The sequence below is a fragment of the Xiphophorus couchianus genome, chromosome 9 (genome assembly GCF_001444195.1).
Source record: "Xiphophorus couchianus chromosome 9, X_couchianus-1.0, whole genome shotgun sequence".
NCBI classification, from domain to species: Eukaryota; Metazoa; Chordata; class Actinopteri; order Cyprinodontiformes; family Poeciliidae; genus Xiphophorus; species Xiphophorus couchianus.
The window spans coordinates 2,711,056-2,737,807 of NC_040236.1; the positions used below are offsets into that span (position 1 = coordinate 2,711,056).

General features: G+C 41.1%; 1 protein-coding gene across 1 annotated transcript in view; it reads left to right on the forward strand.

Moving 5' to 3' along the window:
- jmjd1cb (jumonji domain containing 1Cb) overlaps positions 1-26,373 on the forward strand; it is a 122,783-nt gene extending 96,410 nt beyond the window's left edge. The window contains exons 8-31 of the mRNA XM_028026981.1: positions 179-449; positions 1,544-2,092; positions 2,173-2,515; positions 4,713-5,679; positions 5,801-5,962; positions 6,774-6,946; positions 7,270-7,432; positions 10,009-12,391; positions 13,788-13,989; positions 15,010-15,224; positions 15,599-15,751; positions 16,061-16,150; positions 16,297-16,421; positions 17,265-17,499; positions 17,622-17,836; positions 17,968-18,315; positions 18,406-18,574; positions 18,658-18,748; positions 19,346-19,476; positions 20,898-21,020; positions 21,346-21,485; positions 21,597-21,773; positions 22,617-22,748; positions 25,349-26,373. Coding sequence (XP_027882782.1) covers positions 179-449; positions 1,544-2,092; positions 2,173-2,515; positions 4,713-5,679; positions 5,801-5,962; positions 6,774-6,946; positions 7,270-7,432; positions 10,009-12,391; positions 13,788-13,989; positions 15,010-15,224; positions 15,599-15,751; positions 16,061-16,150; positions 16,297-16,421; positions 17,265-17,499; positions 17,622-17,836; positions 17,968-18,315; positions 18,406-18,574; positions 18,658-18,748; positions 19,346-19,476; positions 20,898-21,020; positions 21,346-21,485; positions 21,597-21,773; positions 22,617-22,748; positions 25,349-25,441 — 7,650 coding nt within the window. The 3' untranslated portion in view covers positions 25,442-26,373. The remainder of the gene's footprint in view (positions 1-178; positions 450-1,543; positions 2,093-2,172; positions 2,516-4,712; positions 5,680-5,800; positions 5,963-6,773; positions 6,947-7,269; positions 7,433-10,008; positions 12,392-13,787; positions 13,990-15,009; positions 15,225-15,598; positions 15,752-16,060; positions 16,151-16,296; positions 16,422-17,264; positions 17,500-17,621; positions 17,837-17,967; positions 18,316-18,405; positions 18,575-18,657; positions 18,749-19,345; positions 19,477-20,897; positions 21,021-21,345; positions 21,486-21,596; positions 21,774-22,616; positions 22,749-25,348) is intronic.
- Positions 26,374-26,752: the final 379 nt, after the last annotated feature.

Here is a 26,752-nt window from a genome sequence, read left to right on the forward strand (position 1 = left end):
GAAAATTCAGTTTTGTTGTTGAAGAGGATTTTTATGTCTTAAAGACAGAAGTCAGAAAGCAGCTGTGGTCAGTACAGATATAAACTACAAGCTTTAATCTGATGATGAGGCAGTTTGTGTTAAATCTCTGATGTTGATTTTTGTTAAAGCGCATGTCTAACTCCTTTTATTCTAACAGAGTCATTACACACGAGCCCAGGCCAACAGCCCCCGTCCCATTATGATGTCATCCGGACCCAGCCCTAAGAGCTCCCAGGGGCCTCTGGCCCCTCAGCAGCAGAGTCAGTCGCAGCAAACGCAGCAGACGGTCAGCCAGTCGTACCACTCACCCGGCGGCAGCGGGCGAGAGCAGAGAGAGCAGCGCGGTGGCCGCTCCTCCAGGAGGAAAGGCTCTGACAGCAGCGTTCCTGAGGAGGACAAGGACCGGAGAGAGGAAACCACTGGGAGAGGTGAGAGCAAGTTTGACATTTGAGAAATGTACATTTGTAGTTAATCCGAAAAGTATTCACATTTCAATTTTACCACATTTTGCTGTCTTACTCCCTACACACAGATATCCCTTCTGTGAAAAATTGTATTCCAAGTTTTTTTCTGTAGTCGCAGAAAATACGTACATTTTATCAAGTCTTCATAAATCCACTGAATTATTTGATCAAGTGTATTTTCTTTCATCACCAGACTATTGATACAACCAATAAGTTAACAACAGAAAAATGCTCATTTTATCATACATAGTAACCAGTTACTGCAGGTGTCATCACAGCAGTGTGGCTGACCCAGGCAGTCAGCTGCTCAGTCCAGCCAACCTTCTCAGTCTTCTGACTCTTTCACCCCCTCATGTGTCCAGATAACAGAATTGTCAACATATTCACTGCTGCTGATCTCCCACCAAAACCAGATCCTTGCTGCACTTCTCCTCATTAACATCATTTTTAACAGAAAGCCATTCTAGCAGGTTGTATTTCACCTGCTACTCCTTCTCCCAGGATGCAGCCTCTGGCTCTTTTCGTTTCTCAGTCATGTTTGTTTTCAAAACACGCACACTAAATGGCCATAACAATCTGGATCTTAGATCCAAATTAGATAAAACATTTAAAGAGATTGTGATGAGATGAGGCCTTCAACTTTACCTTCTAAATACCTCTACATGGAGGGAGGCCATGGTGTGATGAGGTGCAGCTGTCCAGGGTTAAATATGTGCATGATCATGTTTTCTGCTCTGGGTCAAATGGTCACACAGCACTGATATCATCTGCTATCGTGTATTTTAAGTCAAGCAAATCAGCAGTCGATATTTTTTCTTTGACTTTGTCTCCTTATTATCCAATTCCTTTATTCACCTGTCAATGTTTTTATTTTGCAACCCACTAAACAGCCCTCCCCTCTTATTGTCCTTTTAAACATCTGGGAAAAATCTCTTTTTACTTTACTATTGGTCAAGTTTTCCTCTCCAGATATATTGTCTTTTATCTAAACTGAAGTTTTGAGATTCTATGTTTATGTAACATGATAAAACTAACAGTTATTGTTTTCATTTGCCCAGAATCTAAGGCCAAGGTAAAGCAGACTGCAAACAAACGCAGGAAAGGTGAAGAAGATGAGAAGAAAGCAGGTCTGAAGAGACTGAAGGCTGACATGACTTCAGATCTGTCAGAAAGCAGTGACTCAGAAAACCCACACAAGAGGATCACCCACTCATCATGCTGTTCCTCCTCTTCATCATCCTCGTCATCTTCGTCGTCCTCCTCCTCTTCCTCTGAGCCTAACTCTGAGAATGAGCTAAAGACTCGAAGCAGTGATGTGATAAAAAGTGCCATTTCCAAAATGGAAGACGAGGAGAAGCCAGTGTTAAAGGGACCCAAAATGAACGATACCTCGTCTTTCATCAGGTGCTTGTCTCCGTGGGTGGAGCTCCGAGCAGCTGAGGACATTAAGAAAAGTGCAGTAAAAGATTCAGGTCAAATTCTGACAAATGAAGAGGAGGAATTGGAGGCAGTGACTCGGATCACCCAGTCTCCACTGCAGCAAGCGTCTCTCATACCTGACATGGTCCAAAGTGGAGCTGGGGAGAACACCAAGAACACTGTAAAAGGTAGGCTGCAGCCTGCACTGTAAAAGGTAGGGTTGTCAGCTGCTTCCAGCTTCTCACCCTGCTTAATATTTGTCTTCCAGCATCATCTCCATCCCAGACTCCATCACTGTCCCAGCTCCATGGCAATAACGTGATTGACATTACAGACGACGCTCAGGCCACCGTGCACCAGGAGAGCTCGGAGGCGGTCTCGGCGCTGCTCGCCTCCCAGAAAGACGAGTCGGTGGCCCTCTCCCCGTACCTCCCCCTCAACCCCTCCCCCGTCTCCTCACCTCCTGTACCCACATCCCCGTCCCCACCGGAGGGGTGCCGCAGAGCAGAGGTGGACTCACTCATGAAGCCACCGGGAGTTACTGGAGGCAGCATTACATTGCCCAAAAGTTTAAACGGCAAAGTGGAGTTTACCCCAGCTGAGGTCATGAGGTGAGCCTCTGGTGTTTTCCTGGTACGTTCATCCAGCAGAAAAAGCAATGCTAAAGAGACAAATAAAATTTCCATCTGGCCACGTAAAAGCATAAGAATTACTAAAGATATAAATGAAATGGAAAGAATATATGCACTCAACCAATCCCTTGTGTATGCTGAGTAAAACAATCCAGCTCAGAAACCACTTATTATTTAATTATGTAGGTTTTCACCAAATCCCACTGCAACTAGCAGAGCCAGCTGACTCATTGCATCCATTTGACTTTCAGAATATTTACTTCCTACAGAAAAGGTGTTTAAAAAATTAAATGCAAATTAAAAAATATTATTGTGTCAGAACATGCATGAGTTTTAAAGAAAAATTAGTGTACTACTTAAAGTCTTCTACATAAAGGGAAAGAATAAATATAAAAAATTATGCTAACTTAATTTCATTAAGCTGGTTTATTTGTTGGTTGCTTGGATGTTAAAACTGACTTCAAAAGCTTAGTTCGCACGGTCGACAAGTGGCAAGTAATGAAGTAAATGTACTTTGTTACTGTACTTCACGTATAAATGTCAGTATGTATAATGAAGTACAGTATTTTACTTTTACTCCCTACATTTCAAGAGAAACATTTGTATTTTCTATTCCTTACATTATTGCAAATGACTCCATTATGTAATCAATACGATGTAAAAGTTGGAGAAACAGGAAAATGTGCCGTGCAGACAGAAATCATGTCGTCTTCAAAGAACATGAAACCGAACCAAAGCTCCGAAACGCATCAAGCTGTCCATGAATGAGCTTTGTACAGTTCAAACTAAATTCTCCTGTTTGAAGAAAAACTAGCATTCACCCATGATATTTTATAATTTTTTTTTATAAAGGAGGTTTTTATTTAATTTATCTTCACTATACCAACAAAGCTAAGGAAAGCAAAAGAAGAGAACTTCTTGATGCCTAATACTTTTTTTTGTCTTATCAAGTCATTTTGTATCTTTAAAAGTGAACATGTAGATTTTTTCCCTACCTAAGTAAACTTCAAAACCTGTTGTGTTTTTTTTAAACTTAGTTCAAAAGAAGTCTTTTTTCACATGTATTTGTACTCATACTTAAGTATGGTGTCTTCTCTAAGTATCTTTTTCTGAGAAGAAAAGATTGTTGATCCAGGATCAGTTACACATACTGGGGCTGCTGTAAAGCAATTATTTTAGTAATTATTTTAGTAATATTATAATCAATAATATTGATTATTCTGTCGATTTATCTAGAAATCAAGTAAAAAATAAAATATTGGTAAACTCTGCCATAACATCAATATTGGTCCAAATTTTCTTACATGCGTATTCCTAACAATTACTTTTCTGTAGTTTAGAAAATTTATCTGTCATACAAATAACTATTTTTTAAGTCAACCTGGACAAAAATTACACATAAATCTGAAATTATATTCAGTTTAATAATAAAAATAATAAAGCATCAGGCTGAAAAAGACACTATCAAAAATACTCAAGTCGGGCGTGCCGTGGTGGCGTAGGGGTTAGCGCGACCCATATTTGGAGGCCTTGAGTCCTCAACGCGGCCGTCGCGGGTTCAACTCCCAGACCCGACGACATTTGCCGCATGTCTTCCCCTTTCTCCTTCCTCGTTTCCTGTCAGCCTACTATCATTTCATATAAGGGACACTAGAGCCCACAAAAGACTCCCTGGAGGGGTAAAAAAAATAAAAATACTTAAGTCGTATTCATCTTTAGTCGTAGCTCATCTGTTAAACAGTTTAATAGATGAACTCTTACTTTCCACACACAGCCACTTATGTATTTTGTGTCCTTGTGAGCAACAGCTCTTTGACACCTTTGTCACACACAGACACACACCTATTTGTTGTGATGAGGATAGTAGAAAATTCATCTGTAAAGCTGCACTTATGCTAAGCATTAGCTACAGAACTATTTGCTCCACACATGCTGGGCACTGAAACACCAACTCAGCAGCAAATAATTTGCCATGAAGAATTTTAATAATTTGGTTATTTGAATGATTTGATACATCATTAATGCCCTAAAGCAAGGCAGAATGACGTGTCTGTTGTCTTTCTAGTGGTTAAAACATCACTGTTTGGGGAGTGTGTTTGGAACTCACATGTTCTTTTCCTTTTGTTGAAGAAATCAGCAGATTTGTTAAAGTTCCTTTTGTCCTGTGTGTTTCCAGGCCGGTCTCATCCATAGCGGAAACTACGCCCCTGGTGGACAAGGAGAAAACTGTTGTTTCTCCTCATCAGCTTCATCATCAGCAACAGCAACAGCAACTGCATGAGCAACAACACACACAACAGATGCAACAATATACAGCTGCCCCCCATGTAGTTCCACTTTCTCTATCTGAGGGTTCCAGTAAACCTCCACAGCAGCAACCCCCCCTCCACAAAACCCCCACCCCCTCCCTGGACTTGGTCAAATCCAAAGTGAGCCCCAGCCACACATCCAGTCCTGTTCAGAAATCCCAGCCCCCCAGCAGCTCTCATAACCAGTCGTATCCCAACCCGAACCCAGTGGAGCCTCTTAAAGCTAAACCCCACCCAGGCCTCCTGGACATCTCCAAACCCAAAGCAAACACTACTCCTGAGGTCAGTAAGCATAAAGTCCTGAGGTACCCCGACTCCTCCCCATCCCCAAGCGCTCGCTTGCCCATCAAGGTGGACTTAGTGGAACCTCAACGCTCTGGTTTCAAGCCAGTGGGGTTGCGGTCAGAGGCGGGTGGAGTCAGTGCGAGTGGCAGCACAAAGAGTCCGCTGATCATCGACAAGAACGAGACCTTCACTGTTTACAGGGACCCAGCATTAGTTCGCTCAGACTCAGATAACTCTGTCACTCCATCTAACTCCTCCAACCATGTGGCAGCCTATCTGCATCCCCACCTGCACCCCTTGCACCCCCCCTCTCCACACTCCCCTTGCCTAACATCTGCATCCCATTCCCATGGTGCCTCTCATCTCCTCGCTCCTCCTCACTCTTCACCCCTCCCTCATCCACACCTCCTACCCCCTGGAATGCTCCCAGCTATGCATCCTCCCCCAGGCTCTCTGTTTGCAGGACACCCTCGGCTGGACTCCCCAGGCGGTCTCAGCCACCTTGCCCTTCCTCACCCAGCAGCCACACATCAGCAGCAGTTCTTGCAGGTGTGTGACCTGATATAAGAACCACAATAATACCTCCACTGTTTTAAACTCATCCTTTTCTTTCTTATTCTGAAATGTTGCGTTGGGGAAAGGGTCCACTAAACCTTCCCTCTGTTTTCAGGGTCATGGTGGAGCAGCAAGTCTTAGTTTGTTCCCCATCATATGGCCTTACCCTAATGGAACGCCACCTCCGTACCCCCCAGGACTCAGCCTCCCACCAACTGCTAAATGGGTGCACTCTGAAAATCCCGTCACTGTGAATTCTGAGGCGTCTTTAAGGAGGGTAGGTGTAATGCTCAGAATTCAGGGGGTTTGAAGCACATCTAGCTTGTATTTCTTTGGGATTGTAGGACATAAACTTACAAAGTAGCACGTAATTGTTAAAGCTGCAGTATGTAACTTTTCCAAAAACATATTTTTTCCATATTTATTAGAACTATCACTATATTGTGACAGCATGGTTTGAGACCAATAATCTGTGGAAAAAATTAAGCTTCTCTACCTCCTCCCTGAGCTGCTATTGCACTAATACCAGACAGAAACAACCAATCAAAGCCAGGAGGCGGGGCTTAGAGCTGTCAACCTCATGTACATCGTGCTAAATGTGGTAATGGCAGAGTGGCAATTTAACAGATAGGAAAACTGTTTTTTTTTTTTGTTGTTGTTTAACCGCCGTCATCAGTGGCTATGCTAAATGACCATAGCATTCGTGGCAGGCTATGCTGCAGTGACTCACCTGTAGCTCAGCAGAAAGCAAATGGGAGGGTCTGAGCATAAGAGTGATTGACTGCGCTAAGACCCTCCTCCTGACTCTGATTGGTTGTTTTTGACTGAGCTGTGTATTTTTGCAGGTAGTACTGGGAGAAGGCAGAGGAGCATGAGTTTGTTTTTTCACATTTATTTCTCTTATATTGCACTGTCATGACATAACTTTTACAAATATGTAAAAAACATTTTTTGTAAATGTTGCATACTATTGCTTTAAAACATTTTCTTTAAGTTTTAGTATTATTGTATTTACTTTGTTCCTGCTGTAGCCATTTACCAGTGATGGTAAAGTGTTGTCCTGTCTGGGTTTTGCTTGTCCTGTGCAGAACACTGCCAGTCCATGGCTGCATCAGGCTGCTGGTAGTTCCACTGATGGTCTCGGTTTACTGAACCACATTCCAGTCAGGCCAGCCAGCGCTGACGCTCACCGCCCCTCTGCTAAGATCAGCACGCATACCAACCCATCAATGTCAAAGACTGCCATGGATGTTCATAAAGAGTAAGACAATAAATCTTTAACTTTATTTTCTAAAAAATAGTCTTAAAGGTGATTAATTAAGAGTAATGTCTGTTTTGAGTTAAAACCCAACAATAGCTTGTGTAAAACCTTCTATTCTTAACAAAACTTCTAAAAAAAACTTGGCTATCAGTAGTTCTATGTTTCTAATGATTAATGTATTTTCAAAATGGAGCATTAAGGATACACAAACCACTGTTGCTTATCTAACCACCATTAACATTTAAAAAGGGTTGCAAAATATTTTATGATGAGATTTCAGGCAAAAGCATCTGCTTTAACTTGTTTCTATTGTCTGTGTGCAGAGATGTGGAGAAAAAGGGTTTTGTGGATCCTGTCAGGAATTTAATCTTTGCTCAAATAAAACCAGACCAGACAGACAGAAGTCGTACTCCAACAGGAAAAGATGTCCACCTGCACCGCCTTTACCTGGATCCACACAGCAAAGCCCGCCTGACAAATACACAGGTATGTAGCTGCGCTGTGACATCTTGTGCAGTCAAAGTGCACAAGTGCATAATCAATGATGATTTCTTTACAAAGCCATCATCACTAAAGGCTTTCTAAATAACAGAAATAACTCAAGTTGTGAGTTTGAATCTAGTCAGACTCTAGTTACAGATTCAGTGGCTTTAGATTTGACTTGATGGACTCGACTTGGACTTGAGGCGTTTTACTTGAAAATGAAGGTGTGTGCACAAAGTTTTTAAAATGACAGTAAAGAAAATTCTGGATGGTTTTACCCAAACAACATCTAGGCAATGCAGTATAACTTTTCATAATATTATTAAGGTTCTTTCAGTAACATTTTAAATCCAATGAGAAGCAATATCTCAGGACCAGTCAGTGGTTGCCAGCCTGGAAATAGTGACACGTGTGCCTCCAGCAGCTGGATCAGCATTGTTTAAGAGAGGCCAGTGCTGCCATAGATGGGCAGGTATTATGTTGGGTGTTGGACCCAGGTAGACAGAGGGCACCCTTTCATGTCTTCCCTAAATTCATAATAAACATGATTCTGAATAAAAATGAACTCCTCTTCCAGCATATGAATTTACCTGATGAAGTAAAATACATTTGTGTTGAGAGGTACTACTGCCACTTAAACTTTTCTTGAACCAGTCATTTTCTTTTTTAGGAAAATCTCCAGATCTCACACAAGAGAGCACAATTCTATATCATGTAATCATTATTTACAAATTACAAGATGATTCATAAGAAATTGATTTCAGTCTGGAAATCATGTAGGTTAAAAAATATAATGAACATTTTACATACTTTAGACATTTAAACTTATAACAACTCATTTAGTAATCAAATAATAGTTAACTGGAGTATTCAGACTCAAATAAGGCCATTTGCTTCAAAACCGACATACTCAGAGCAGTAATTAAACCAAAACTATACAAATAGTTTTAGGATTAAAAAGGTAAAAATGTTCTAACCAGAACTCTTCAAATAGCAGTTTTAGCTTCATCTGGTTCATATTCTGTTGTAAAAATAATCTCCTATTACGCATGTTTTGTTACATAAATAACAAAACCTGCTTTTCTAGTGAAAAGGAAAAGCTGTGATTTAAAAAAGATCACAACACATAGGAGTTTTACTGCTTCAAATCAGCCGAACCTGTTTTACCAAGAGGTAATGTTCACAGCATTGCTTTAAACATTTCAGTTAAGATTTGTTAAAAGCTCATCTTCAGAACATATTCACGTTTTGTTCATCTGTCACCACTGCTTTCTTTGTGGCTGCACAAGCCAACAGTGTGAGGACATTCACTGCTGAATGCTGTGTATGTTTTTGATGGTAAACAGACAGAATTTACAAATGTGAATAAAAACAAAAACATTTAGCATTGTTCCCATTGCAATAGCTTAATAATGTTATTGTAAATTTTAAATGTTGTGATTTTTAACATTCTATGTTTTTATGAAAAAAGGAAGAAAAGAATAATTTATTGTAGGTCTGAAGACTGTCTCAGGTGTTTTCCTTTAATAACAGAAAGGTGTACAGCAGGAATTTCAAACTCATTTTCAGTTCTGGTCACAACCAGATCATGAGTTGTGGCAGAATTTATAAATAAAACTACTGTACCTATTAGACATTTAAAAATATTATAGCTTTCACTTCAGACATAAAGGCCCATTAAAAGTTGTGATAAACTTAACGAGAAAAGTTCAGAAGATGAAAACGAAAAAAAGCACAAAGAACTATTAATAAATGTAGAATATAAAACAGTTTGAATTAATGAATGGGTCTTTTATTGTAGTTTTGACCATTTTAATAAGATAAGATAAATCTTTATTGTCATTGTCACAAGGACAATGAAATTCAAAAGGTGCCATCAGTCGGTGCACATGCCCAAAAACAAAAAATAACTGTCTCACAATTCACACACAATGCAAGAATCAACAAACAACTGGCAAAAAAATAAATAAAAAAAATAAGAACAGCCACATTCTCACATACATCATTTATGATGATTAATGGTTGTTTTTGATTGCATTTAGTTTTGTTATTGCTGTCGGGTAGAAACTGTCTCTGAGACGGTTGGTTCTTGTTCTGGTTGCTCTGTATCTTCTGCCTGAAGGCAGCAGTGTGAACAGAGAAGGTCCGGGGTGAGAAGTGTCCTTTGTGATGTGTTGTGCTTTTCTTAGACAGCGGTCGCTGTGCAGGTCCTCCAGTGAGAGGAGAGGGCAGCCAATGATTTTTTTTGGCTGTATTCACAACCCTTTGGAGAGCTTTCCTTTGAGCCATAGTGCTGCTGTTATACCATATGCAGATACAGTAGGTCAGTATGCTCTCTATGGAGCACTTGTAGAAGGACACCAGCAGCTTGTCCTTGATGTTGTTCCTCCTGAGAACCCTCAGGAAGTTCAGTCTTTGCTGGGCCTTTTTTATCAGCTCGAAGGTGTTCATGTTCCATGTGAGGCCCTGCTCAATGTGGACCCCCAGGAAACGGAAATCAGCTACCCTCATGTTGTTGGATGAAGTTGTTTTAATACAATTTTGTAATTTCTGACAATATGTGGATTTTCAATTTTCAGGAAGTACTTCATGCTGCAGACCGGACCATTAAATACAAGGAGGAGAATCGTCAAATCCTGAAGGAGAGCATTGAGGTTGCGCCTTTCACTGCTAAGATTCTGCGGCCCTCTGACCCCGGGTTGGACAGGGACAGGAGCAAAGAGCCAGCATTCCCTGTCCGGATACCAGCTCTTGCCTCTTCAAGTCCAAAAACCAGCCACACTCACCCCCACGTCATCCAGCCAGAAAAAAGCAGCTACTACACCACAATCTCAAACAGTGTTGTGAATGAGCCTCCAAGGCTGTATCCCTCCAAGGAGCAAAGTTCTTACTATGACAAAGTAGTGGGGCTCAGCGTTGGGGCGGCTGTGCAAAGCCAGGGAAGTCAGTCCTTGGTTAGTTACAGCTCCAAAGCTTCTCTCTCTAAGCCTCCTCCTCTTATAAAGCACCAACCAGAGGGAGGGGAGGGTTTAGCAGGGAAAATTACTGAGCAGCTCAGCCAGCAGGCTACTCTTATCCCTCATCAACATTTGACGAGCATGGACAGGAAGGATCGCCACAGTCCTGCCGCCTCCAATACCACCTCCACGTCGTCCCCCTTGTCCTTGGTCTCCAACCATCATCAGCATCAGCAACACCAGCTCAGGGCAATGCCGTCTCTGTACCGAGCTCCTGTCTACCATCCACCCACACAGCTGTCTTTGGAGCGCAAAGAGACGGCAGAGCGAGAGAAGGACAGAGAGAGGGACAAAGCGGGCTATGGTGGACGTCTGTCACCCCCGACCCTCACACCCATCCAGCCAGTTAGCTTACCAACAGCTGGCACCAAAACATCAGCAGAGCAGCAGAAGCCTCCCACGCTGGTGCCAGAACTCAGGGATGTTAAAGTCCATGGAATCGGTGCTGCCATCACCTCAGTGGCCTCCGCTATCAGTGGGGATGTTATGACAGATGGATGGCGTGGTAGAGATCTGATTCAAGAAAGAGGAAGTGTGTTCTGTAGAGACACAGATGTGTTGAGGGGTAAGCCTCAAGCAGCAATGGCCTCCGTCATTGTACGTCCAGCTACGTCAGTTAGGTATGAAAGTCCAGTTGGTGCTAACAAATCTGGTGCTACGGTGCATAGGGAGGTTTCTATGTCCTACCCTTCGAGGCTCCCAGGGGAATGTCCACGTCTGAGGGAGGCTGCTCAAGAAGCTGGAGGAGGCAGAGTTATTCAAGTCAACTCAAACATGGACGACGTTTCTGTTCCGTATAAAGCCACCTCCATGCAAAGCTATCAGGGACCTGTAGGTGTCAGCAATACAAACTCTATGTGCAGGTCCCCTGTTGTGTTCTCACCAGCTGTTGATGTTCAGAATAAACCACCAAAGTCAGGATATTCAGCTGAGTTTGGAAACCTTAAACCTGGTGTTGGAGGCTGGCTGCCCAGCCTCTCAGGAGAAGGTGTTGACTCGCACTCCATATCACCAGGACTGTCTTTGCCTCTGACTAATTCGGCAGCAGCAGCCCTACTTGTTCAAAGCAACACCTCAGCTTCTAGTCCCATTACTGTCTCTAACCAGCCTAACTTGTCCTCTTTTGTACATCTCAAAAAGCACAAGGCTGCCTTGGCTGCAGCCCAGTCTAAGACCAACCTCCCTGCTGGTCCTGCATCATTGCCCACTGGAAACACTTCATCAATTGTGGATCCAGTTGAAAAGACACCCAGTCACAGCTCCACCCCTCCACCTTGTACTAGCGGAATCTCCTCAGGTGAGATTAGTAACACCAGCTGTGCACCTGGTAGCACAACACCAGGCACGTCCAGTCCGTTACCTAATGGCCAGTTCTCCGGATCGACCTTGCTGGGTTCAGCACAGCCCAGTAACTACCACAAGCTGAAGAAAGCCTGGTTAACGCGACACTCTGAGGAGGACAAGACTTCTACGACGGCCTCCTCTAACACGAAAGCAGAGAAGCTGCTCACCACCACAACCAGCATGTGCAACACTACAGCCATGTCAGATATGATCAAGCCCTGTACGGTCAATCTCAGTGCCTCCACGTCCAGTGAGGTGGACATGAACAAAGACATTGGAAGCAAAGGTGAACGAAACCTGGAGGGGAAGAATGCTGGATCAACAGGTGGAGGTGGAGAGGAAAAGAAATCCAGTCATCTCTCAAGGCGAGCGTTCAAACGTTCTTATGACTCTGGGTCAGAAAGTGGCGGAGACGACTCTGACACCAGTGAAAGCAAGATGGAGGGCAGAGCAAAGCGCCAGTCTAAACCAACCTATAAGAAGAAGCAGAATGACATGGCCAAAAGGAAAGGAGACCATGAGAAGGACGATGAGGATGTGAAGCCCAACGGCATCTTTCGATCAGCTCGTGAGAAAACCAAGCTTAAACTGGCAAGCAGCAGTAAGTCCTGTACTGTTGATGTTTGAAAGTGTTTCCCCCTCACTAATGTTCTTCAAATGTAAAAAGAATGCAAAACACTGAGAATTTTAAAGTAGGGTTGCACCGATTGCGGTTTTCTTTCTGATCGCAGATTACCCATCTAATCAACCTGCCGATTCTGATTTTGGCCGATACCAATATTTTTTTATCTAAAATGTTGCTAAATATAGCAAGGAAGTTACTCCGCTGGCAACAGTGGGGTGACTGTTGTTAACTAGAAACATACAGACATGACCTGGTGAGCTGGTCTGTCAGTCAAACCTCTCTCATGGGAGAACAGAAGAGGATAGATAGATTGATGGATGGATTGATTAATCCCTTTGGGATTTTCCCTCAATTGTAGTGGCTGATTTAGACTTGTAGGTAAAATCAGCTTCACATGTGATAGAATTTAATTCTACCAACATGTAAGTATCAGCCAAACACCGAACTCCCAAAATTAAGAAAATTGACTGGCTGCTAAAATCGGTGCACCCCTATTTTGAAGTGTCTGGAACTTTTAATGAAATGACATCAGACTTATAGAGTGTGTTTCAAAGATGCTTTCCAATGAAATTAGTCATTTCCATTCCATTCACGCACCAAATATGGCAAGCTACTGGCATAGCTGCCCCTGAGGCAGCATTTCCCAGCTGCCTCAGGGGACACTTGGAATGTTTGTAGGATCCTTAAATAGCCTTTTCCAAATTTCTTGAAAAGGTGGTATTATTTATTATCCAGGTACATAGTGGCATTTTGTAGCACAGTCAAGAAAGTGTTACATTCACTTGTTATAAAAATGCTCTCTATATAAAACATGGCTTCAAAGATATTTAACTTTGCAATTTGATGCCTTGAATTGGGTTTCTGTCTCTTTAAGAAGCGCCTGTTCTTACACCTATGGCACCTTATCACAGCAATGCTCCTCCATGATACCGTTTACAACCATTCCTAGGAGCACGTAATTCATATACTATGCTCAGCAGGCGCACAGTTTCACCAGGTGTTTGCTAGTTCCTTTTAAGGAGCTGAGTGAGGGAGGGGCGCTCTGTGGAGCATGAGAGACCGCCTCTGAATGGCTGCCAGGAGAGCATAAAGGATTTCTGAAAGAATCAAAGGAACAAACTCAAATAAAGCTCAAAAAAGTACATTTTACATAATACCCCCCTTTTAAAACAGGTTCACATTTAAACATGAGAGTAAAACAACAAATGTTTTTTGTTTTTTTCCTCAAGTCTCAAAGTTTCCGTTTTCAAATGGAACAAAGGCTGCCAGCTTCATCATAAATGAATCAGAATGACATTTGTGATTCTGATTCATTTCCGTGTAATCTGTCTGTCACATCCAGGACTAATGACTTGGTGTGTGCTCTGTTCAGATGGCATCCCTCGTTCTGTGCTGAAAGACTGGAGGAAAGTGAAGAAGCTCAAACAGACAGGGGAGTCCTTTCTGCAGGATGACTCGTGTTCAGAAATTGGACCTAACCTCCAGAAGTGTCGAGAGTGCCGGGTCGTCCGCAGTAAAAAGGGGGAGGAGCCAGCACATTCCCCCGTCTTCTGCCGGTTCTACTATTTCAGACGGTAAATAGCCTTCTCACCCATCTGTGTCCCGGAGGAGACATTTAATTTTTAATATTTTCCTTATTAGTTGGGTTTTCAGATGACATGGGCTTTGTCCAGTTACAAATGTTTAAGCATAATTATTTTTCTATTTCAGATTTGATTCCATGATTTTGCTTTATTGCTTTATTGATAATCCTATACATGTTTTATGGAGATATAATCCAACATTGCCACCATAGTTCCATTTTTGCAGTCCTCCTGTACAAAATATTGTGTGTTTCCACTCTGTTTTCAGTCATTCTGCAGCTGGCCCAGACTGTGTGTGATTTGTCAGATAGCTTGACATTAAAGATCATTAACAAAATTTGTTATCTGACTCTTATAGCTCCGGTTCTCCTGAGACACAGAAGCACTGGCATCTACTTTTACTTTTGACTTGATTTGTTTTGTTAACTTTTTAATTCTTGCTGATTTATTGTAAAACTGCCTTGCAATGTTTTCCATCTTGCTGTGTGTGGTGGTAAATTGTGTTTTATGTGAGTAAACGTGAGGAATTCCTGTCACATCTTTGAAGAATATGCTGTTTGATGAACTGCTGAGAATGTTGCACATGGTTTGGAATCCAGGGTGTGAAATTCACAGTATCCTGCTCAACTATGACATGAGACAAAGCTGTTATTTTACTTTTAAAATTTTCATATTTAAAGATATACTGAACATCTGGAAATAAAATTGCTCAGAAAGGGGCGCCCCCAAGTGGTCAAATAATTATTAGATGAATTAATCTAAAAGTAGGTCATGCCTAACGGTGAGTTTGTCTTTCAGTGCAGACATCATAGATAAATAGGTCATTGCTGTGATATTTGAGGTTTTTGTTGGTTTGAGTTTCAGGAGTGTTCTTCCCCCCTCCCATTAAAAAAAAGACTATTTTCTTATAATGCAAAAACCTTCCTGAACTTCCAGTGGTGTTCTCAGGAGCTTTATTGATCTTTATTCAAAAATCTCACCTTTTCACCTGTTATTTTTAATACCATCCAGGCTTTCCTTCAGCAAAAATGGAGTCATTCGAATGGATGGCTTCTCCACCCCAGACCAGTTTGACGAAGAGGCCCTGGCCTTATGGGTCCCTGGGCCCCTGGAGGACAGCCACTTGGACCAGACCACTGCCAAGTACATCCTCAGTTACATAGGAGATAAGTTCTGTCAGATGGTGATGACTGAAAACACTGCAGCGAGCTGGATCAAGAAGGATGGTGAGTAGACTAAAATCAACTAACATGCTCTCTAATGGGGAAGTATGTAATTTTAGGAAAAATGGAGGTTCATAACTGTAGGTGTATTTGAAGGCAGGTTTTTCTTTTACATTTTTAGTGATAAATGTAAGCAAGTCTTTATACGTAATCCTCCTGAGCTGCAGATCTCGTAAGCTTATTCCAGCACGGCTTCCTTTAAAAATGATAATGGAATTTTCTGTTTGTGTTTGTACTCGTGAAGCTAGATTTAGTTTAGCTTTGGAACCCACTAAAGATTTGAAAATGCCACAATTCACACAGGATTTCCTTTTTGTGCCTTGACTGTAAAAAAGTTGCTCAGATTTTTACACAGAATATGTTTTTTTCTGTTTCAGCGAAGCTAGCATGGAAGCGGGCCGTGAGAGGGGTTAGAGAGATGTGTGACGCTTGTGAAGCAACACTCTTTAACATCCACTGGGTCTGCCAGAAATGTGGCTTTGTGGTCTGCCTCGACTGTTACAAAGCCAAGGAGAGAAGGAGTTGCAAAGGTCAGTATTTGTTTTTGTAGACGGCAGCACTAGACCATCTGATCCCCAAAATGCTGTGAAAACAAACTCAAAATTCAACATGTAACCTACAGATTTAAATGACAAATCTTCCATAAATTACTTGGAATAAAGTAGTTTTATCTCACAGCTTTTTGTTAACTATGAAGACTTTTCAATCACAGTAGTCACCAGAGGATTAAAGTTCCCTGTTGTCTGTAGTAGCATGAGTATTGTTGTAGACATTGGGCTGGAATCATTCGGATGTTGGCTAATTCTGAAGCTAATGACCTGTGTCATCTCTCTGTTTAGATAAAGAGCTGTATGGCTGGTTGAAGTGTGTTAAAGGTCAACCTCATGACCATAAGCATCTCATGCCAACACAGATCATCCCTGGCAAAGGTACACTACATGCTGGCTTCATGTCTGTTTTTAATGTGATGGATATTACTGATTTTTATATTTTCACTATGTATAGTTATGGTATGTTTTTGCTGAAACACTTGTCTTTTAACATGTTTTCACATTTAATGTTCTTTTTATTGTAGTGTTAACAGAGCTGGTGACCTCCATTCACTCCCTGAGAGACAAAAGCAGCATCCCGTTTAAATGTCCGTGTTCCACCAAACAGAACGTCCTCACCAAGCTCCCAGCAACCAATGGAGTGTCACAGGTACTGCAGTCTGCCCCATTCTGGCGCACCACAGGCTCATTCATAATGAGGGAACTTTTACATACATATTGTGATCTGCTTCTAAGCATAGCTTAGGTTTTAAATAAATGGAAATTCAAGATGAAGATTTGAAGAGACTTCCCATCATGTTGATCCCTCATCCTATTTAACTCCTCAACTGGGCAATAAAACTACAAGATGGGCTGCAGAATTTCCGACCTCCTCATGTTGCAAACAGACTGAGTCAACAGTTCAAATGTTTCTTAAGGATTCTCACCTTCAGTCTGTGTCTAGCTGTTAAATTTAATAAGGCAGAATTCTGTATAAAATACTTTTTTTAGCTTTACTTTGATTCTATTCCCTATTAAAAACATACCTAAAGTGTTGCCTTGGTTCTTTTATACATGTTTGAGAAATTCTTTCATCTCCATGGCAACCATTCAGCTGTGTAAAACACCTGGTTGGACCTAGTCCTAGCAGTTGCCAAGCTTCCACCTCACAGAGCAGCCCTCCTCTGCCAGTCCATCATTCAGCTCCTTCAGACTAGCCAGCAGCAATTAGCAAACACCTGGTGGAACTGTGCATCTGATGAGCTCATTATAAGAACTACTTCTCAGTGCAGCATTGGTAAAAACTTATAGGACAAATAGAGGAGCCATGCTTTGATGACTTCCTGAAGGCAGAGTTTTAAAAAGATCAGGATTTTTTAAAGAGACAGAGGCCCAATTTCAAAATGTCAAATAACGGACACATTTTTTAAAAGTCATATTTGATGTATGTAGCCCTTTATAGAACTTAACTCAGTCTGTCTTTAAATGTAACTGTGTTGTTTCTGTCCACTAGGTCCTGCAGAACGTGCTGAACCACAGTAACAAGCTGTCTCTGGTGAAGGCTGAGCCCGGCTCCCAGCAGAACCCAGAGGACGGAGGTGCCAAGGCAGAAACCAACGGAGGACATGCGGGGGGGAGCAGTCCTGACAGTGACCATGACAGTACACCTGTCACCCCACCTGAGTCTCAGTCCCCACTTCACTTCCTGGCTGACCTTGCAGAGCAGAAATCCAGGGAGGAAAAGAAAGGTTAGAAAAGAAAGTTACTTTTTTAAATTTATTGGTGTGTCACTATCTCACAGTTAGTATCTTAAGTTTGGTTTTAATTTCAGAAACTACGTTGCTAAATTGTTGCTCTTCTTGTGTAACAGAAAACAAGCAGTCAGTGGTGCCAGCTAAATGTGTGAAAGAGGAGAAAGACGGGGAGGGGGTCTTGCAGCAGTGTAAAAACCCATCTCTGGTGGCTAACAGCACAGAGCAGGGCTCCACGCTCAGAGACCTGCTCACCACCACTGCAGGAAAGCTCAAGCTGGGTTCTACTGATGCAGGAATTGCCTTTGCACCTGTTTACTCTACTGCTGCACAGGTAAACTGACCAGCTCATTAATCCCATTAAATAGTGCACACTGTTGCATCACCTTAGACAAGCTTAAGGTTTTCAAATTCACAGTGAAACTGCTTTATTTGAGTTTCTTGAAATATTCTTTGTGTCCACAGACTGGAAAGGATGGCCGGACCATGCCAAACATCCTGGATGACATCATTGCTTCAGTGGTAGAGAATAAAATCCCTGCCAGCCGCCAGAGCATCACCACCAAGCTGTCAACCAAGCAGGATCACATGATCCCTAGCAACAACAGCAACCCCGCCCCCGTTGGTACGGACGACACCAAAGCACAAAGGAAGAAGTCAGCCACTGTGCCTACAGTGGTGCTGGAGGATTCCACCAATCAGTACCCAGACATTCCTCACTCGTGGCTAAACAACAGGCGGCTGCTGTGGCTCAAAGATCACCGCAATCAGAACAACTGGAAGCTGTTCAGAGAGTGCTGGAAACAAGGACAGGTACAGTCAGGTCCAAATCATCCACTACCACGCTTACCGTCAGCAGTAAAGGCTCGGCAGTTAATTGTTCTGTTTTCTGTGCATTTCCAGCCTGTTTTGGTGTCGGGGATCCATAAGCGACTGAATGTCAACTTGTGGAAGGCCGACTCCTTTAACCAGGAGTTTGCAGACCACCAGGGAGACCTCCTCAACTGCAAAGACCAGGTGGTGTCCAACTCTGGAATAAAGGAGTTCTGGGATGGATTTGAAGACATTACCAGTGAGTTTAGGTTGATTAAATCTCACTCTGACTTGATTAGTTTTGTTTAATCTACCGTAACTAAAACTCTGTTCCTTGTTAAGAGCGACCAAAGTCCAAAGATGGTGAAGCCATGGTCTACCGACTGAAGGACTGGCCGTCTGGGGAGGAGTTCATGGCTCTGATGCCATCAAGGTAAACCTTTTAAAATTTTATAAACATACTGATATTTTCATGCAGTGTATAAAGACATTTTTTCTCACTATTTGAAATGAAATCTAAAGTTTCCTCTTTTAGTTCATTGAGAATTACTGAACTTATTCTAGATTAGTAAATGCCAAAAAATTACCAAGAGAAAGTTTTCACAGCTTTTAAAATTCAGACGTTTGCATTCAGTTTGATTATTATACATTAAAAGCAATTTACAAAGGCCCAGATGATGATGTCATGGGTTTTTGATGATCCTGATAAGTTAACTGAAAACAGAAATCCAACTGTGATCAACTGTGTGCACTAATAAAATCATGATGAGTCAGCATCATCATAACTTTATGAGATAATTTGTAAATGTCCATGTAGCATGTCAGAAGATCAACTGAAATTCTGACAAATGCATTAAATTTGGCATAAATTTGATGTATTTTCTTAGATTTTGTGTTTTCATTATTCTGTAGAGCAACTCTACAAAGGCCTCTCTTTTTCCACTGCACAACTATTATCCAAGTCATAAAATGATAAAGTTCTCTATAAAACCAGCTTTATTTTATAGTCTGTCATAAACATATTTTTCAGGTATGACGACCTGATGAAGAACCTTCCTTTGCCAGAGTATTCGGATCCAGAAGGGAGCCTCAACCTCGCCTCACACCTGCCATCTTTTTTTGTCAGGCCTGACCTCGGGCCAAGACTATGTTGTGCATATGGTAAGAGGATCAGCTCAGGACGAACTGCTCAGGTTTAGTTTGATTTTGTTCATTGTAGACGGAGTTCACATGAAGATACAGTGTTTATGTTCTGAGAGCTTAAAGGTGAAGTGTGTAAGGTCTTGAGAGATCTAACATAACAACAGATTACAGCTGAGTGTCAGCCATTCTTTAGCTCTTTTTTTTTTTTTTACCCCTCCAGGGGTTTTTTTTTGTGGGCTCTAGTGTCCCTTATATGATAGTTGATAGATGACAGGAAACGGGGAAGGAGAGGAGGGAAGACATGCGGCAAATGTCGTCGGGTCCGGGAGTCAAACCCGCAACGGCCGCGTCGAGGACTCGAGGCCTCCAAATACGGGTCGCGCTAACCACTACGCCACCACGGCACGACCCATTCTTTAGCTCTTTAACACAATAAAGACACAACTATTCTTATTTTGTTGCAATTATGAAGGCTGAAAACATATTTCAGACGATTGCGATGCATGGTAACAGACTGACACAAAATTCCTGGAAAACCTTGATTCAAGTATTTCGAAATCAGTATTTTGAGTCTTGCCTTTAAATGGACAAGCGTCAGTGCACTACTAACACTGCTAACTCTACATGGTTGATGTTTTGAAAGCTGCAGTGTACTGGATGTAACCTGGTTGTTGCCATGGGTGAATTATTTCTGGTGTTATTGATAATCGTTTGTTGCAAAACCCAACACTAAACTCCTGCCTGTGTGTCACAGATCCTACTAAATCTTTAACTTTACCATAAATGTTCAGTCATGAAATATAAAGTAGAATACACATTCTGTATATTGAAATTCTGAAATTAAAATGGCATTTGTTTATTTCTTAAATATTAACACAATTTTTTATAATTTCATCCCTTAAATCCCCAGGCATTATGTTTTTCCAAGGAAACTGATCACGCTAAGATATATTATAGTGGCAAAGATCTTGAAATCTCTAAAAGTCCTGGCTCTAAAAATACAGCAGATTACTGGAGGAGTTCGATTTGGTTTAGATTCCACTCTTTATTCATGTTTTTGAAATACTTTTCTTGTCCTCAGAGAGAAAATGTTTTTCTATAATGTCAGTAAAAACAGAATTCTGTCAGTGTTTCACTCCTGCTAACCAGCAACGTTGGCAGCTTTAGGCAGACAGTTTTAATTTTATACCATCTGGCTGAAATCAAAGCACCAGGCATAAATGCACAGCAGTAATCTGGTTTAAGTTTGGAAAAGCTTCTGCTAAACACTGCTGACCTGTTTGACCAAGGTCCATAATAAAACCATCAATATCTTTCCAACACAAAAGAAACTCCTTCTGGAGGGCTTTTTTCCTGGGATGTTCAAATGTTCTTTCCTGGTGTAATCTTCCACTGCCTTCACTTTTGCAGCAGTGATTAAAGGCTGTCTGTCACTGCAGGCGTAGCTGCGTCTCAGGATCAAGACTTTGGAACTGCCAACCTTCATGTTGAAGTATCAGATGTGGTTTCTGTCCTGGTTTATGTCGGAGTGGCGAAAGGGAACGGAGTCCTATCCAAAACTGGTAACTTTAAATGATTCTTTTTGAGACGTAACGAAGCAGCCTGTATGACTGAATTGTCTTTTAGTTTTTCTAAAATCCGCTGAGAATTGTATTAAACATAGAACAAAACCTATTATTTAAGAAATACAAATAGGAAATGCATATGTTTGGGATGAATTAATAACTTTTGAACTGTTCTGTTTTCAGGGTAAAAATTACTGTAGAAGAACCATGTTCACAATTATTATTATTATCTGTTTTTCTGGAACCTTTAAATGTGATAAAAAGTGATATCAGAATGAATGGGTAAGCACTGTATGAGTAGCATGTGACTTTGTGTCTGTAGGAGTGTTGAAGCGTCTTGAGGAGGAAGATTTAGACGAGGGCGTTCGAAGGCGGCTGAAGGACTCCAGTGAGATACCTGGAGCGCTGTGGCACATCTACCTCAACAGAGACATGGACAAAGTCCGGGAATTTCTACACAAGGTTGGTAACTGCATGGAATACATGCAGCAGACTCAGATGACTCTTCAGTGCATTCAGTGCCATATTACACAACATAATATTGTCACTTCACAAACTCTCTTCCTTTGTCAGCTGTGTAAGGAGCAAGGTATAGATGTGTGTCTGGACCAGGACCCAATCAGAGAGCAGAGCTGGTACCTGAGCAGGAAGCAGCGCCAGCGACTCCTGGATGAGCATGGAGTTCAAGGCTGGACTGTTGTTCAGTTCCTGGGAGACTCGGTCCTCATCCCTGCAGGGGCCATGCACCAGGTAGCCACACAGCACAGCCACTGGGATATTTCCTGTCTTTAAGTCTTTGTTGTAGTGAGCGCTCTTTCCCTCAACATGGAGACACATTTGTCAGAAAAATTCATCAGTGTCAACCTGCAGAGTTCAGTTTGTTGGTGCCACCAAAGAAAAACCAGTGAAACCCTCTCTGCCATGCCAGGCATCATTCTGATGATAATTCTGGTTTGGAGCCGTTTGTTGGATCGGAGGCTGGAAGTTTTAACTTTTGGGTCATTTAACAAACATGGGTGAACCATACAGAACCCCAGTCATCCTGACACTCTCCTTCACGAGAGTGTCTCCTTCGACGAGGGCGTTCGAAGGTGGCTGAGGGACCTGGAGGGCTGTGGCACATCTACCTCAACAGAGACATGGACAAAGTCTGGGAATTTCTGCACAAGGTCCTATGTGGCTGTGGGATGGTGTCCTTTTCTCCATGCAGCATTCGTCTCAGAGGCAGTGTGGGTGTGTTGGTCTGTCTGGGACAAACTTTACATCCAATGACAACCAGTGATGAAGATGCTGCCCCACATCATCATACTGCCTCCTCCAAAAACTGTTTGGCAGTGACAGAGAAGATTTGGTCAGTCTGTCATGGGTACAACCCACAAACACTCCACTCTGCTACTGGACCCACACCATTGAAGAGGAATAAGAGGCTCCAACAGTAGAAAACGTATCATCAAGAGTCATGGTTACAACCAAGACAAAAGCCAACCAAGCACACATTTCATTGAGGTTTTTCTTATTGTGCAATTATTTCTGCAGTAGGTAGACTGTGGTCCATTTGTCCTGTGCTGAACTGTGCGTCTTCTTGTCCATCAGGTCCAGAATCTTCACAGCTGTGTCCAAGTCATCAATGACTTTGTGTCTCCTGAGCATGTGGGCAGGTCCTTCCACCTGACCCAGGAGCTGCGTGCCAACAAAGAGGAGGTCAACTATGAGGATAAGCTGCAGGTAAGGAACCTGAGGAACAGGCCAGGATCCATTTGGTGTTTCACATGAATATTATCCCAGGTTAAATCTATGAATACACAAGGTGCTATATTTTAGGTTTAAATAGATTCGCTGATAGGTTAACTCCTTTTAGAACTACTTGAACACAACAATAGTGTTTTCCAGCGTCCAATCAGATCAGTTTGGAAGAAGAAACCGATCTTCTTCCAGTGGGTTCTGCTGTTACAGTTATATGAGACACACAATGCTAAGGTTCCGGCTCAGGAATTTTGCATGTAAAAAAAATAAAAATAATAATAATTGGAGTTAATTGTGTTAAAATTTTGAACTCACTAAAATCCTGGCACTAATTTGAACGTAAGCAGAGCAAAATAAACCTGGCCTCTTTACTATCTTTACTGTTCGTCACCACTGAGAGACTTTACAAATATTATTAGACTAAAGAACGCAGTAGAGTTTACATTTCTATATTTGTGCACTTACTGTAGTTCTCAATTTTAAAACCATTTCAGCTTTTTATAACATAATTTTGTAAAATAATTTGCACTATGATGATTGACAGGATTACTTTAATTTTATCATCAGTTGCAGCCTGTTGGTATGGAATAAATATAAACAGTTCTATATTAATTGGGGCCTGCCATAGCAATGCATTTATTGTGTGTGCCCCCTCACAATATAAATATCAAAGGCTTGAGGGGTGCTATTACTTTTGTTGGCTTTTTGAGTAACCATGATGAGCCAAATTCAAATCAAAACAAATTTTTACTGACACTGTTTTGTTAGACTCAAAACAGAGATAGAATTTTGTCTGTCCCTCTGTGTCTCACTCACACATGAAAGTTCTCAGAGAGGATGAATTACCATAGAAATAGAACACTGAGAGCAGAGATGTAGAGAACTACAGAGATGGTGGAACTCGGTTCCTACAGAGAAGATCAAAGCTTCCAGTTAGAACCACAGAGATGCCAGCTTACTATAGGAACACTTACTACAGACAAAACAGCAGTAAAGCAAAGGAATTAAGTTCCATATGACTCATGAAACTTGATGCCCCTAAACTGATAACTACTTTGGACTGTCAAAATAACAGCAACACATATCCAACAAAATAAAAGCCTTCACATTTTTCACAGCAAGTATTTGCTGTTTTGGGCATTATATGACTGGTTAAACCGAACCACTATTAAACAAGGGATTAGTGAGGCCTTTTAAAATGAAGCTTACTGAACATTTCAAAATGAAAGCCTCAATAGTTCTCTCAGGTCACTTGCAAAGCAAGGCTAAAATAAGGCTAAAATTCTTATGCTTTAAGTCATTATGAACAATAACAATATTTGTTGTTAAATTGTTGCGCGTTTTCTGGTAACAAAGTGCCACGAAGTAAACATCTGATTTTTACTTTTGCAAAATTTACCAACTGTAAATTTCTTGTGTCTATGCAGATAAGCAGTATTTCAAGAGTGTATGTTGTATAAACAAGAATATTAGTTAGTATTTTGGTGTTAAGAGATGAGAATTTATTTTCTGATAGCGAACTGCCACGAAGTATAAATCAAACTTTTACTTTGTGGTGTATACAATGTATATATTTCACACCCAAATGTAAACTTTTATTGTGAAGGGAAGATTATATTTTCGTCTTTTCCACAGCTTTTATATTTACCAACAATGACAAAAATACATTTTCATTTTTCTGCAAAATTCACTAACTGCACAATGTTAGTTAAGTAGTAGGTTGTGTAAGATAAATAGTATTTCAAAAGAGCAAAAGAAATCTTATGTTTTTTGAACAACAATATTTGTTGTTAGTCTGTTGCTAAGAGATGAGCATGTTTTCTGGTAACGGAAGTGCCACAAAGTAACTAGAATAGAATAGAATAGAATATACTTTATTGATCCCCAAGGGGAAATAGTTTATTTGTTGAAAGCTACTCCATCTTAGGTAATAAGTACAAAGTTTGTAAAATATATATATTCCTAAGAGTGATAAGTTCAAAATGACCAGATGTAAACAAATAAATAACAAGCAATCACATGCAATATATTCATCAATAAATAACCTATAAATGAGCGCAGAAAAAATTTGAATTAAACATCAGATTTTTCTTTTGCAAAATTTAACAAATGTAAATTTATTGTATCTAAGCAGAAACGTTTTTGTTTTATAAACAATAATATTAGTTATTAATTTGGTGTTAAGAGATTAGCATTTTTTTCAGGTAACGAACTGCCATGAAGTATAAATCAAATACTTTGTTTTTATGGTATTTAGTTACTTTCAGAGCTTTGTAACTCAGTTACCTGTTTGAGGAAGTAACTAGAAGCTGGTCATCACTGGTTGTCATCCTAATTCTGTGTAGTTTTTCCAGGCTGCACTTTCACTTCTCCCAACCTACACAGTTTGACCACCAGACGTTGCCAAAAACACTTTTCATATGAGACGCTAGTTTTACTTTCACCACCTCGGCTGTAGTAGGAGCAGAAGAGAAATGAAGCTCATTTGCGACAATCATTTAGAAGTTTTTCATTTATCAAAAGAAATGTAGGTTTAATCTTTTGATTACATATAAAATTGTTGATGTTTGTCCCTATTTCAGGTGAAGAATATCTTGTACCACTGTGTGAAGGAGGTGGTGAGCTCACTGAAGAGGAATAACTCTGACATAGATCTGAAGGAAGAGAATTCATGACACCTAGTTAACCTCCACCATGCTATCCAAAACGACCTCCGACCTTCGCCGGTCTTCAGCCTCACCCTCCTCATCATGTGCTGAAGGTGGTCTGCTTAAAGCTGCTCCCATGACGCTGGAGGCTCTGCACTGTCAGACCCAATCTAGTGGCCAACTCCAAACCCAGCTGAGTCCATGTTCTGTTGAGCCAAACGGAGAGTCAGGACCAGAGTGCCTGCTGGACCCATGAGACTGAAGCTTCACTGCCTGGAACCAGAGCAGAGATGGCTGCAGGACACCAAGGACCGCTGGAGGAACTCTGACCTCCTTGGCCTGTTCTTGGCTTGCTGCATCAGTGACAGACTGAGCCCCGAGAGCCTCTGTAAGAACTGCTGAGGACAGGCTCACTTTAATCTGCTTGTGGTTTCTGGGAAGGAAGATTTTGCTGATCTCAGTAGCATCACCAGCAGCATCAGGAGCAAAACACAAAATCTCCGAGGCTCCAGAAAATCAAGGAGTAAAAACAGAAGACGAGAGAACCAGGAGATTAAGGATGCTTCATTCAGCAGCCTCAGCTGCCTCTTTTCTTTCCCTTCTTTTCTCTCCAATTTGTCCGTGTCTTTTGTTTTCTAGACGTTCTCGTCTGTGTTCTCTGTTCTCGGTTTTCTTTTTCAAACTGTTGTTTCTTCCTCTGCAGAGACGTTCCAGCTCTGAAAATGCAACGAAGAAGAGAGACTTCATGTAAATGTGAGCTGTATAGTTCTTTTCTTTTACTCTGTGGTTTCAGTTGTTATGATCTCTACTGTGATGGAGGACACACACACGCACACACACAGGCTAGTGCCTGTGACTTTGGGAAATATTGACACTCTCCAGTCCTCATGCCATAAATCTATTTTCTGAAAATGAACTGCCAAGCTGTTGTAGACTGTAAAGTTGCATTATGTAAAAAATAAAAAAAATTAAAAAATAGACTTCTACACAACAGTTTATGAAAACAAAACTAATCGCTGTAAAATTTTGACATTTAAAAAAAGATGTAATTTATTTAATAAACGAATTGTCTTGCTTTTTTGATAAGATTTACTATTGTGAACTTTTGAGGTTTAAAGGTTAAAATAATAAAGTTAACTATAAAGTGTAAATATATACATATACACATTAAGTGAAGTATTTTTTTAAAACATGGCTTGCTTCAATTTTCAATTTTGAAGTGCAAGTGTTAAATGCTTTGTACATTAAAGTTCAAAAAGGTTTACATTTTCCATTAAAATGGATTTATCAAATATGTTGTTTGGTGGTTTTGATTCTGATGAGACGAGATCCTGAAAC